The sequence below is a fragment of the Aedes albopictus genome, chromosome 3, assembly GCF_035046485.1.
Source record: "Aedes albopictus strain Foshan chromosome 3, AalbF5, whole genome shotgun sequence".
NCBI classification, from domain to species: domain Eukaryota; kingdom Metazoa; phylum Arthropoda; class Insecta; order Diptera; family Culicidae; genus Aedes; species Aedes albopictus.
In genome coordinates, this window is record NC_085138.1 from 257469836 (window position 1) to 257483508 (window position 13673).

Consider the following 13673-nt stretch of genomic DNA (forward strand, 5'->3'; position numbering starts at 1 on the left):
AAAGCATTCAAACGCCTAAGTTCCAATAGAAATTCATAGAAATGCCTAGAAAGATTTTTAGAGAAATAATTGTAGCGGTCCTGGTGCAGATTATATAGATTTTTCAATAATTTAAAAAATTAAATTTATGCGATTGCAAAGAGATTTGTATTGGAATTTCAGGAGAATCTCAGCGGACTCTTAGCGGATCTCTGTAAAAAAGAATCGAACAGAATTTTCAATGGAAATTTTATATGAATTTCCCAGACATTTTAAAAATAATTCTTATGACTATTCTCAAAGACTCCTCAGATAACTTCAGAACAACTGGTTGAAGCACTAAAGAACAAAAAACAAAAGATAAATGATAAAAGGTCGAAAAAAAAAAATGCTTCGTGGAAATTCATACTTTTTTTTTAAATAAGCATCATTAGACCGTTCGCAATGCTGTTTTATTTTGTATGGCGAGTTTTAAAAAATTTAAAACTCGCACTACAAAATAAAACAGCATTGCGAACGGCCTTAGTCATACTTTCTCTTGAATTTTTAACCATCGACCTGTTGCCTTTGCGACCATTTGTCCCTTCGATTTTCGATTGTTTGTCATAGATTCTTATACAGAAAAATATCTATTGGAGATATATTAATAAATTTCCTAGGATATCTTTAGAGTATCGCCAAAGGCATGTCTTGTAAGGCAGGAAATGTAGGATTGTAGGAAGAGAAGAAATCTTCGAGATACTTTAGACGCCTGGAATACCTGTTAGATTAGTATAGCAAGTTCTTTTACAATTTATTCGATAGTTTCTAGAATGTTTTATCATCAGAACTAATACTAACTAATCAAGCTTCTTGAAATCGTGCTGACTTTTGTGGTTTTTGTGTTGCAATTTTCAAAATATATAGTTATGTGAAACTTTTAAAACCGTCGTAAAACCAATACAACATAGGTATGTAAGGTTTTCTAAAAGTTTTCTGGACATCTTCAAAACTAGGTACACCTTGAATATCAATTGTACTTATTTGGACTTTTTTTTCCGACCAAACATGCTTCGATCATCGACCACTATCCATCTTTCCGATCTGAGCAATCACTAATAAGCGTTAAAACACGCTCGAAAAAATCCGCCAAAAGCGTAATCTCTTCATTTGGTTACAGTTAATCATACAAATAACATTGGCCTTTCAACAGCGCCTAGCGCAGTGGCAGGGAGGGACGCAGAGAACACCATGAAAAAATAAAGAACTGCATAAACGATAGAGGGTGTGAGAGAGAAAACCGTGCTCACAATTTGGCATACGAAATTGAAAAATGAGGTGTCGAAAGATTCGCGGTTCCGATTTATGATTTTCTCGCCTCGCCTCGCGCGCGTCGCGGGTGTGTCGAGCTGTTGTTGCCCAGCAAAAGTAAAACAAAACAAAAAATAATAACCAAAGGGGAAAATAAGCTGCTGCAGAGCTATATTATGTTCGTTCCTGAAAGATGGAGGAACATAATATTTTAACTTGATTTGAAACATGTGGAATACTTCACATTATTTTTTTATACCAATATTTAGGTCATACAAACGTTGTTGGGCTTTATGTACCAATAACATTTTTATAGCCAATTAGTATTCTAGAGGTTTTGACAACTGTCATAAAACCTAATGCCTTTTATTTTAGGTTTATGATGGTTCTCAGAACTTCTTCTAGTCTATTTGACTTAAATGTGAAACTTGTAATGTCCCATTCTGATATGCATTTTTTATGTGCCAGGATTAAAAAAAATATATGTTTCATATCAGAAGTGCTGGAACGAGATTCGAACACAGACACACATTTTGACCGAGCCTGGCGCATCTACCCGTAGGACTATTTTAAATTATATAATTATGATCATAACGAAATAGTTAATCAATTACATTACCGTTGCAGCATATAAAACGGTCCATTGGAATTTTGTTACAACGTTTATAACGTTAAACATTTAAAACAAAAATGTTCACAACTTTCGAATACTCGATGAATGTTAACTGTTAGTCATTTTATGGCTACAACTAGATATAACGCTTATATTCTCCCGCACTCGGAATTAGTTTCGTTTACATACTGACTGCCTGTTTTAGTACACTCCTAGCGCAAGCAGCCAAATATTTCATCTCGAGCACGTGCTTCCACGTTATGATGATGGGTAAATCAGTGTGCGCGGGAGAAAGAGATGAAAGATTTTTCGCACGAATGGTGATGGAGCGGGCGGCGCAGGAGACCATTGGAATGAATTGCAAATTGATTTACGATTCTGCAAGCGATCGGCTGGGCCCATCCATTCATTAGTTTGGCGGTTTTACGAGTGGCGGCTGTCGGATTTTCTCATCTGTGTGTGTTTTTTATTTAAATGCGAGATTTTTTTTCGCGGCGCTGCCCTGCCCGGGCGGAAAATGATGTTTTTTTTAACTGTTGCATGGTTGCATGTCTTTTTTGTCCGTTTCTGTCACTGGGATGACGTTTGAGCTGTTTTGCTTGCATTTTTTTTTTTGTTATGGGGAAAGAGGGATATTTACGGCTGCCTTCATCGGATTGCACATGCACTGATTTGTCTTTTTTTCTGATGTTATTATTTTGGGTGTTATTTTGGCGGATTTTTCATTCATGTGTTTATAGTTACCGGCCAACGACTCCTGCGATTGGGATTATCCATACTGCACTGTGAGAAGACGACATGTGCAGTTTGTTGACCGTTATGCTGATGTGGGTAATTCTGGGGCCGTATTTCTTGGCTTGGTGTGAGACCTCTCCGGTCTCTGGAACGGGGAGCTCCCATACAGGTGACGTTGGGGAGGACGTCCCTATGAATCTATATGTCAAAAAACACAGTAGGCAGGCTGTGGCAGTACGACGTTTGCCGGGACAGCTAGTTATGTATAAAAACATTTGTTGACTACCCGAGTATAGGTTAAGTACTGACAATCAAAACGTGATATTGGTTTGATTGATATAGGAGATAAAAGATCTGAAAATAATATCTGATAAATGTTCCTGGAACATCTGAAAAATATCAAAATTTGATATTTCAAGATCAAACGAATAGATCGCTGGTATTGATTAGATCTTACAAAATCTTAATATGATCTGCTGATGATGGTCCAGGAGTAAATTTTAGATCTTTTATCTCTTATATTAATCAAACCAATATCACATTTTGATCCTAATATCAAAATATGCTATTATTGAGCCCTTTTTTTCTACCCGAGTAGTGTCAACTAGCTTATGTTCTTAAGTTCTGTAAAAAAAATATCTCAAATACTTTGGTAGAAGAAAAATCCTATCGATATCTACTCGCATGCGATCGGACGCCACAAGACCAGTCGTCAATTAATCTATTTTGGTAGCAGTAGCTGTGATTCAATTCATTCATTGGCCAATAACCCAAAAAGTGAGTGTCACTTTTCATTTGAAGTCAGTGATCGATTACAGTCAAAACTCTGTGACTCGATATTGGGGAGTTTAGACATTTGTGGACTTTCCTAATAATGTAGAATATTAGGTTGTAGAATATGTACTAGATTTATATAATTCATGAATTTTTATTTTTATTTCTGTAAATTTTAACTTATGCTAACTCCTCACTATTGAGTAAAATGGACGTTTTGCCATAAAAATCAATTTTGTATTTTGTTAAAATATGCTAAACGTTTCATGAAACTGTAATAAATTTACTTGTTTTAAATGCTTTAAATAAACTAATAAATATGTATGTTTAATAATTGCTGTAAATAAATTTTGAAAGTAGTTCTCAAAATTCCTGCCGAAAGGTTAGAAAAGATGACGTGTTTTAGTTCTAAAACTTTGTTATTTTTTGTTACAATTCTCAACAATATTTGAAACTTGTAAGTTTTCAAAATTCTAATACGTAATGAAAGAACCAATGGTAATGTGACATATTGCTGCTTAATATCATGGTCTTCATTTAACATGTCATTTGCCACAACACTTTGGAAAAAAGTAACGAAACTATTGTTATGCCAAACGGGGTAGAGCTCAACTCTAACCACATAACTTTGTTCAGATTCAAAACACATCGATTTTTTTTTTTTTTACTTATTCATTTATTTGGCAGGCTCGGGCGCCACATGGGCATAACTGAGCCGAAATCTTTTGCTTTTTTTTTACAATGATTTTACATTTTACAATTTATTACTGCCTTAAAACTATGTTAGTTTGGGAAGCCGAAGTACTCGCGGCTGTTTCGAGGTTAAGGATTGAGAAAAAAAAATAAAATAAAATTGGGAAGGAGGGATTTATGGGTTTAAAACTAAATTATTTGCTAACTTATACTAAAACATTGATGGGACAAATTGTCCATATCTGTAACGGAACCAAAAAGAAAGGACTTTATCGGTAGAAAACGACAAGAGGAGGACAAACGGAAGGGGGGTGACGACAGACAGGGGCGAACAACAAAACCAAAAGGCGGACAACGAAAACAAGGAACGTACTATATCAAACTCTGACATCAACACGTTTCAAAAACTGGTAAATCAGATTCATGTATTCCAAATCAAGTCCTGCCAACACTTCTCTAACGGGTTTCTGTTGTTTTCCTCGGACCCGGAGAATTTCACGCAGCTCAGATCTGACCTCACGATACTCATTGCATCCCCACACGACATGTTCGATATCCTGGTAAGCCTCGCCACAGACACAGAGATTGCTTTCTGAGAGCCCAATACGGAAGGTATGTGCATTCAACAAATAGTGGTTGGACATCAGCCGACACATTACACGAATGAAATCGCGGCTCAAATCCAACCCTTTGAACCATGGCTTCTTCGACACCTGTGGAATGATGGAGTGCAACCATCTACCCATCTCTCCATCTCTCCATTTGTGTTGCCAGCTGATCAAGGTCTCCTGACGGGCCAATGCAAAAAAATCGTCGAAGGCGATTTGACGCTCGTAAATATCGCCTCCGCTAGCGCCCACCTTAGCCAGAGAGTCCGCTTTCTCATTGCCCGGAATTAAGCAATGTGAAGGGACCCAAGCTATGGTGATGATGTATGAGCGTTTGGACAAAGCACTCAAGACTTGGCGTATTCCATTCAGGAAGTACGCTGAGTGCTTCATCGGTTTCATTGACCGAACAGCCTCCAGAGAGCTTAGACTGTCGGTAAAAATGAAGTAGTGCTCAGGTGGAAGAGTGCGAATGTACTCTAAGGTGTAGTATATAGCCGCTAGCTCAGCAATGTATACCGAACATGGCTTTTGAAGCATGTAGGTGGCGCTATGAAATTCGTTGTAGACACCGAAACCACTCGAATCATCGGTTTTCGAACCGTCTGTGAAGAACTGTCTGTCCCCGCTAACATGCCCGAACTTACTTGCAAAAATTTGTGGAATACACACGGAACGAAAAGATTCTGGTATTCCGGTGATCTCATCCTTCATGGACAGATCAAGATCTACAGAGCAACTGTCGAAGTTTGAGAAGTTGTCACGATTGGTGTTAACCGGAGATGGGCTTACCTCCAGCGTCATGTACCAGTAGTACACACTCATAAAACGAGTTTGAGGGTTCTGTTCGAGCAGCTTTTCGAAATTTTCTATGACCAATGGATTCACAACCTCGCATCGGATGAGGAACCGGAACGATAACTCCGCAAAGCGGTCTGTCAGAGGCTGTACACCAGCGAGTACCTCTAAACTCATAGTGTGAGTTGAGTTCATGCAACCTAACGCGATCCGAAGACAACGGTACTGAACCCGTTGAAGCTTCAGCAAGTGTGTTTTCGCCGCGGATTGAAAACAGAAGCTACCGTATTCTAAAACCGACAGAATGGTTGTTTGGTACAACCTGATCAGATCTTCCGGATGTGCTCCCCACCATGTTCCGGTAATAGTTCGCATAAAGTTGATTCGCTTTTGGCATTTCTGTATCAGATACACAATGTGATTCCCCCAGGTGCATTTGGAGTCGAACCAGACGCCGAGATATTGAGAAGACATGCTATGAGTGATTGTCTTACCCATCAGATGGAGCGGAAACCTTGCCGGTTTGTGTTTTTTAGAAAAGACCACCATCTCAGTTTTCTCCGGAGAGAATTCGATACCCAGCTTGAGAGCCCAAGTAGACAAATTGTCCAAAGTATCCTGTAGTGGTCCTTGCAGATCGACTGCTATTGATCCCGTTATAGAAACAACACAGTCATCCGCAAGCTGTCTTAACGTGCAATTTTCCATGAGACAATCATCTATGTCTCTAACATAAAAATTGTAAAGAAGGGGACTTAGACATGAACCCTGGGGGAGACCCATGTAGCTAATTCGTGAAACTGTTAAGTCGCCATGAGTAAAACTCATCTGCTTCTCAAACAGCAAATTATACAAAAAGTTGTTCAAAATTGGTGAAAGGCCACTTCCGTGTAGTTTGTCGGAGAGAACATCGACACAAACTGAATCAAAAGCTCCCTTAATATCCAAAAACACTGAGCCCATTTGCTGCTTTTGAGCAAAGGCAAGCTGAATTTCTGAAGTAAGCAACGCAAGACAGTCGTTCGTTCCTTTGCCAATTTGGAAACCAAATTGTGTATCAGACAACATGCCATTCGATTCAACCCATTTGTCCAGTCGAAAGAGAATCATCTTCTCTAACAACTTCCGTAGACAAGACAACATCGCGATTGGACGGTACGAATTATGATCCGACGCGGGTTTCCCGGGTTTTTGAATAGCTATCACTCTCACTTGCCTCCAATCATCCGGAATGATGTTGTTATCCAGGAACTGATTGAACAAGTTCAACAAGCGCCTCTTAGCGACGTCGGGGAGGTTTTTAAGCAAGTTGAACTTAATTCGATCCATTCCTGGAGCGGAATTGTTACATGAAAGAAGAGCAAGTGAGAATTCAACCATCGAAAACGGCCTATCCATGTCGTCCCTATCCTCGGAAACATCCCGAATTATTCGCTCCACGGGTACGGAATCTGGACAAACTTTTTTTGCGAACTTGAGAATCCACCGAGGAGAGCTTTCTCGATCCTCGTTTACCGACGACGCGTTACGCATTCTTCTCCCGACGTTCCAAAGAGTTCTCATTGATGTCTCGCGCGATAAACCCTCGACGAACCGACGCCAGTAACCGCTTTTCTTCGCCTTGATCAAGTTCTTGAACTTGCTTTCAAGGGAAACGTACCGCTTAAAGTTTTCAACCGAACCGCGTTTCCGAAACTCTTTGAACACAGCGGATTTCTCGCGATAGATTTCTGTACACTCGCTATCCCACCACGGATTGGGGGGTTTCCTGCGAGCCGAAGGACCTGGAACTGGCCGACGTTGTGCCTGCAGCGCGCTACTGATGATCAGCTCTGATAGAAACTGATACTCTTCCCGCGGTGGAAGAATTTCTACCGATTGCTCACCGTCGATAATTGCTTCCGCGTACTTTCCCCAGTCAATGTGTTTCGTGAGGTCGTAGGAAATGTCGATAGATGGAGGTTGACGTGAACCATTGGAAATAGAAACAACGATCGGAAGGTGATCACTACATGATAACCTTCCATGTACACTCCAGCGATAGTGAGCTCGAACAGATTGAGAGGTCTAATCGGCTGTCTCTAGGACTGCCATCTTTAGCTGGAGGTGCCACTCGCGTAACTTCTCCGGTGTTCAAAATTGTCATATTGAAGTCGTCGCAGAGGTCATATATCAAAGTTGAACAACTGTCATCGTACAGTTCCCCCCAGCCTGTACCATGGGAATTGAAATCTCCCATGAGCAGCCGTGGCTCAGGCATAACTGAGCAGATGTGGGCGAGATCCCTGCGAGATATCGCAGTTCTCGGTGGAAGATATATGGAGGCAACACTGAGGGTTTTACCTCGGATTGTCACCTCACACACATTCTTCGGCGGCGTACAGGAAAACGGTGTGTGGCGGAGAAGGATGAACCACGAGCTCGCTGCACTTTATGGCGAACCCAGCATCCAGAAGGTAGCCAAAGCCGGAAGGATACGGTGGGCAGGGCATGTTGCAAGAATGCCGGACAACAACCCTGCAAAGTTGGTGTTTGCTAACCATCCGGTTGGTACAAGAAGGCGTGGAGCGCAGAGAGCACGATGGGCGGACCAGGTGGAGCGTGATCTGGCGAGTGTTGGGCGTGACCGACGTTGGAGAGCTGCAGCTGCAAATCGAGTATTATGGCGGCAAATTGTTGATTCAGTATTATCATGAATTTGATGTTAACTAAATAAATGAATGTCACCTCACATGCGACGGCTTCGATGCCTGTCATCGGTTGAAAATCGACTCTGTAAAATGAGTGCTGCTTTTTGATCCCTAAAAGCACCCCTCCGTACGAGTCGGACCGATCAAGACGAATAATGTTGAAATCGGAAAAAGGTAAGGTTACATCGGGTGTCAGCCATGTTTCGGATAGCGCAAAAACATCGCATTGTAAATTATTAATTAAAAATTTGAAAGAGTCTAATTTTGGTACGATACTACGACAGTTCCAGTGTAGCACAGAAATCATATCTTCGACCTCAGTGGTTAAATTAGCCATCGAAAGATACGAATGTCGCAAGGAGGGGCATTTTAGAAGCCAACTGCTTCAAAAGAGGAGACACACAAGGAAGAAGTGCTTTGACAATGCTCTTCACTGAGTCAGAAGCATTAAAGAAGTTAAGGACGATGTCTACGATGCCAGAAAGCGTAAACATCGGAGCACCAAGAGGTTGTTCCTGGTTCTCCGAATGCTGTCCCTCTGGCTGAGAAGTCGAAAAAATTGGGACATCTGGGATTTTTGATGTTCCCGGGAGCGAAGGAAAGTCTCGTTCATCTTGGATTTTGAATCCAGGAGGTGAACGTTTGTTACCTTTTTTAACACTCTTAGAATTTGTCACGGTGGGTTGGGGGTCACTGCTAGGCAGATTCCGAGGTTTTTTGGTGGGTCTCTGGAGCCTCACCCGTTTCCTCGTTTCACCCTTAAAAACAAAGGGAACCCCGTCCCCGACCTCAGAGTCAGAGCCCTGATCATCGAGAGACAAAGACGAGTAGATGTTGCGTGATTCAACGACCGGAGCAGCTTGTTGTTTTCGCTGTATGTACTTCGGGCAAACATTGAGATCGTGTGGACGGTCGCTACCACAATAAACACACTTGGGCGGCGTTTTACACGCACCGTCTACATGTCTCTCCCCGCATGTTGCACAGCGAGGTTTATTGCTGCAGTACTGGGCGGTGTGGCCCAGCTGCTTGCAATTGATGCAATTCATTACCTTCGGTACATACAGCCTCACAGGTAGCCGAAGTTTGCCAATCACCAGCAGATCTGGTAATGCAGATCCGGAGAAGGTCACAGAAAATTCTTCAGATGGTGTGTAAACCTTCTTCTCGCCCTCCTGGGATACCGAATGCAGTTGCCGGCAATCCAGTATCTGGACAGGAGGTAGAGAAGGGTTATGGAAACGACCACAGCCTTGCATGATCGTTTCGCAGGTCAAAGATGCGTCGGCGACCTTCCCCGAAATCTCTATCGACGCGCTCGGTAGGTAAACGAAGTACTCAAGTGTAAACAACTCGCAGGCCACAATCTCATTAGCGTGTTTTCGGTCGCCTACTGTCACCCGAAGCTTAGCTGTACCGACCATGTCAATGGAGACAACGGAAGAATACCGCTTAGTCAGATCCTTGCTGATTTGAACGGTGTTCAAACGTTTGCCTTTGGGTCGGAAGAAAACAACATATGGCCCGCCAAAGTCGGGAGGGTAGGCCTTGAGGCGGGGGGACGTCGAAACAGATTTACTGTTGGTGTCCATTGGAGAAGCACCAGGGTGATGGGGGGCAAAGGGGTTAGCATTTAAATCGCCTTGTTGGCTCGAGCAATCCGATGCCAATAACAAAGCTTCGTTGATGCGGTACGATGTTCCCCCGCCATCATCATCATCGCCCATTGTGGCAGCTAACTACCACCACGGGGCACTCAAAAATCTTAAACTAACACTTATCACGGGGACGAAATAATCAAAAAAAAAAACAAGGGACAAAATTAACTGTACAGGGAAAGTGAGGAAAAAAAGAGAAAAAAAAACTGCTTATATACCAAATTAAATCTAATCAAAGAGTCAGTGGAGAGGGGGGAACAACGAGGGGTAACTTTGAATACTTAGCTTTGTGCTCTGTTTTGCCACAGGCTCGACGACGACAGGTCCAAGCGATGGGATCGCCCGCACTGGGAGGAGGCGAGCGGTGTGCGGCGGTTGAACGCTCTCTGCTCTTCTCTCGTTGGGCTGCTGCTGTCGACGACGATGAGCTTGGGTACTCACTGGAAGAAGCCGATCACGGCCGCGCGAGCGGCGCGGTATGCGGGGGGTGCTGCACTGCTGTGCTCGATAATCGGTCAATGCGCCACGTGATATAATGAAAACGTGAACTTTACTCAAACTAAACGAACTTTTGCGGCAAAAATTGTGGCCTAGCCAACCGCACGCGTCCCACTAGGGATAATTACTTAATAAACTTAATCACTCGGAAACACTAGCACGAAAATAGCCACCGAACTGGAGACAAACCGGACGAACGAAAAGTTGCGACTGTCTCGAACGAACGCTCGCCAAAGAGTGAAAACACATCGATCGTGGGTCTCCAATCAGCCTAGTGGTTATGGCTATGGATCTTCAATTCGAAGACGGCGAGTTTGATTCCCGTTCCAGTCGTGCAAATTTTCTCGACTCTCTGGGCATAGTGTATCATTGTCCTAGCCTCACTATATACAAATTCATGCAATGGCAGGCAAAGAAAGCCCTTCAATAAATAACTGTACAAATGCTCAAAGAACAATAATTTGAAGAGAGGCAGGCTAAATTCCAGTTGGAACGTCGAACCATAAAGAACAAGAAGAAGAACACATCGACTCTAGTCGATTTCACTGTACATCTGCAGAAAGTGAATCGAACTGCCCACGAATCTGTCATCAGGGTCGGTCAATTCTTATCGTGTTGAGAGTGGTTAGTGATGCGACTAGCTAGCTAGTCGCTGTCGTTGCCCCTGCCGACCGACGCCGCCTCGTAGAACTCTAAACATAGCACATCGAGGGTTCGTCGCAGAAACTAGCCAACTTTTTGGTCGATTTTAGGCCCCGAAAATAAAACCCGACCGCCCGGCCCGACCCGACACCGGATTTCAATTATCGGCGCGTCCCCGGCAAATTGAGGTAAATAAAAATAAATGAATTTTTGATAAGATACTCCGCGCGCGGTCGGTGCTGAGTGATCGTCGTCGTCAAATAACGTCAACCGGTGCAGCTGACGACGACGAGTTGGGAGGGGGATCTCGGTGTTGAGGGCGCCTTCGGAGTAAATTGCTTGATCTCTGAGCTTTAAGGATGAAATTGTCGCGTCTTGAGACCAGATCATATAACAAAAGTATAACAAAAGTACAGTAATCGGCACAAAAAAGGTTCACCATATAGTGGCTAAAGTTTTTAATAAAAACTATATACAAAAATGATAAAATATATCCTTCAATGATTGCACTTCATCCATTTTACATTGTTTTGGTAATCTGTATTGACTTTTGAAGAATACTGTGATTTCTGACAAGATTGAAAAAGCGGGATAAATATTAGGTATGACAAAAAAAGTTCATTTAGCAATTAGTTCTGAAACTTCGGAATTTTTACACGTTTTGTTTCTTAATGTATGCTATTGTGATGTTTTTGTCATGTGAAATTTATTTTGACATGAGTTTTATTAATTTTACGGTGGAATGGGGCAAACCTATTTTACATGGTGAGTATCATGGGTCAAATTTTCCTCTAAACTACAGAAATAATCTGTAAGCGAGAATGAATGTTATTAATCTACAATATAACAATAATTCAGATTGCAATCATACAGGAGTTCACTTTTGACTACTTTTATGCGATTTGGTGGTCGACTAATGCAAAGAAATCCATATGTTGTGACGATGAAAATTTGCCAGAACCTTCAACTAAAAATCCAGTTTTGTATTACACAATTTCCTTAAAAGTTTAGATAAAAATTGTTTAATATTTTCTTATTGAAAGATTCATAATTTAATTTGTTGAATTCTATTTCACACACTTAATTTGGAATACCGTCTTCGGTAATTTTTTGACGAAAATAGAACAGCTGTATACAGCTTTACTGCTTTGTTTACCTTTTGCACCAGGTTTTGACAGTTGGTGTACTGAGCCTCAGTAAAATCGATTACCGAAGGTACCGAAATAATTCTGCTGTTCTATTTTCGTCAAAAAAGTGCTGAACAGGCAATTCAGGATTGAGTGTGCATGTAAGGTAAGAATAACATAAATTTTGGTTACATCTATTATTCTTGCATGGAAAATTATTACACAATTTGAAATATCTGTGTTTTGCTTTCAGGATCAGAACATGATATAATTTTGTTATTTTATTACATAAGGCCGTTACAAATATTTATTCCACTATTTATCCAACCACTCCTTCGCTGGTCGAGAGGGGATAAAAACTCATCGGATTTGTACAAGAATTTTTAGGAAGCCCAGATATTTTGAAAAATATTGTTTATTTTCCCCCTCAAAATGCGAAATGTTTGAATAGGGGGGGGGGGGGGGGGTGGGGGGGTTAGTCTTGGGGACAAAAAGTCAAAATAAAATTTGTATCAGCCAATGCATTTCACAAATTATGGTTCGCGGGCTTATATTTGGTGGGTCACGAAAGCTTTGGCAATTTAAATTCAACTATTTCTTATTGATATTGTGGTCCTTTTTCTAGTTTGTTTTTTTTTTCTAAATATTAGGCTTCTCTTCGATTTTTTTTTTTTTGAAGCTTTTGTATTATACGTCTTAGTCTGGAGTATAATGAAAGATGAAACTACTACATACCCGAGCAGAAGAAAATATCAACATCATAATAAAGCATGTTATTTTGGCCTAATCAGTATTCAGTATTTTTTATGTTATTAGCATAACATACACTTCCGATCAACAGTTTGGGGTCACCCCCTCAAAAGCATGTAATTTTTTTAGGCCCATATCTCCGCCAATTTGCGTCCGATTTCAAAACCCTAGGTCTCATTCAAAAAACTTTAAACATGATTTAAAAGAAACTTTTTCAAAAAATTTTGCATGTAAACTTCACCCAAAGTTGCCAAATTTTCTAAAAAATGAATAAAAACTTACGGCAGTGTCGCTGGAAATTGGGTCGACCAAATTTTAAGATGAGAGCGGTAACATAACCCATTTTCTATAAGCTTTCAACTGCTTTTTACAGAACTTAGCTAAAAAATTGAGAAAAAAAGTTATTAAGTAAATTAATTCTTCATGTCATCGACCAAAAGTTTGGGGTCACCCCTCAATATGATGAATCAGCCAAAAGTTCGGGGTCACTATCGTGAAACATGGAAAAGTGATTTGGTGATATCTTCGTCATCTATATTTCAATTTTAATTCTTTTTGGTTTTTATTAATTTTTTAGAAAATTTGGCAACTTTGGTTTAAGTTTACAAACAATTTTTTTTGAAAAAGTTTCTTTTAAATCATGTTCAAAGTTTCTTTGACTTATTATCTTTCGGATGAGACTTAGGCTTTTGAAATCGGACGTAAATTGGCGAAGATATGGGCTTCAAAAAATGACATGTTTTTGAGGGGGTGACCCCAAACTGTTGATCGGGAGTGTATTATGTTATAAACTTGTCTGTCATAAGCGGCAAAATAAC

General features: G+C 40.9%; 2 protein-coding genes across 11 annotated transcripts in view; one reads left to right on the top strand and one right to left on the bottom strand.

Moving 5' to 3' along the window:
- LOC109422356 (heterogeneous nuclear ribonucleoprotein L) overlaps nt 1–13673 on the top strand; it is a 946335-nt gene that overhangs the window by 680855 nt on the left and 251807 nt on the right. The gene's annotated exons all lie outside the window — the stretch shown is intronic.
- On the bottom strand, nt 482–12518 carry LOC134291917 (uncharacterized). The gene is made up of 2 exons (XM_062860329.1): nt 8218–12518; nt 482–7846 (listed from the first exon to the last, which is right to left on the bottom strand). The coding sequence occupies exon 2, from the start codon at nt 7051–7053 to the stop codon at nt 4462–4464; it is 2592 nt and encodes an 863-aa protein (XP_062716313.1). The 5' UTR covers nt 7054–7846; nt 8218–12518; the 3' UTR covers nt 482–4461.

What these genes read in the sequence shown, in the direction of transcription:
- LOC134291917 (XM_062860329.1), bottom strand. Translation starts at nt 7,053, where the DNA reads ATGAGAACTCTTTGGAACGTCGGGAGAAGAATGCGTAACGCGTCGTCG.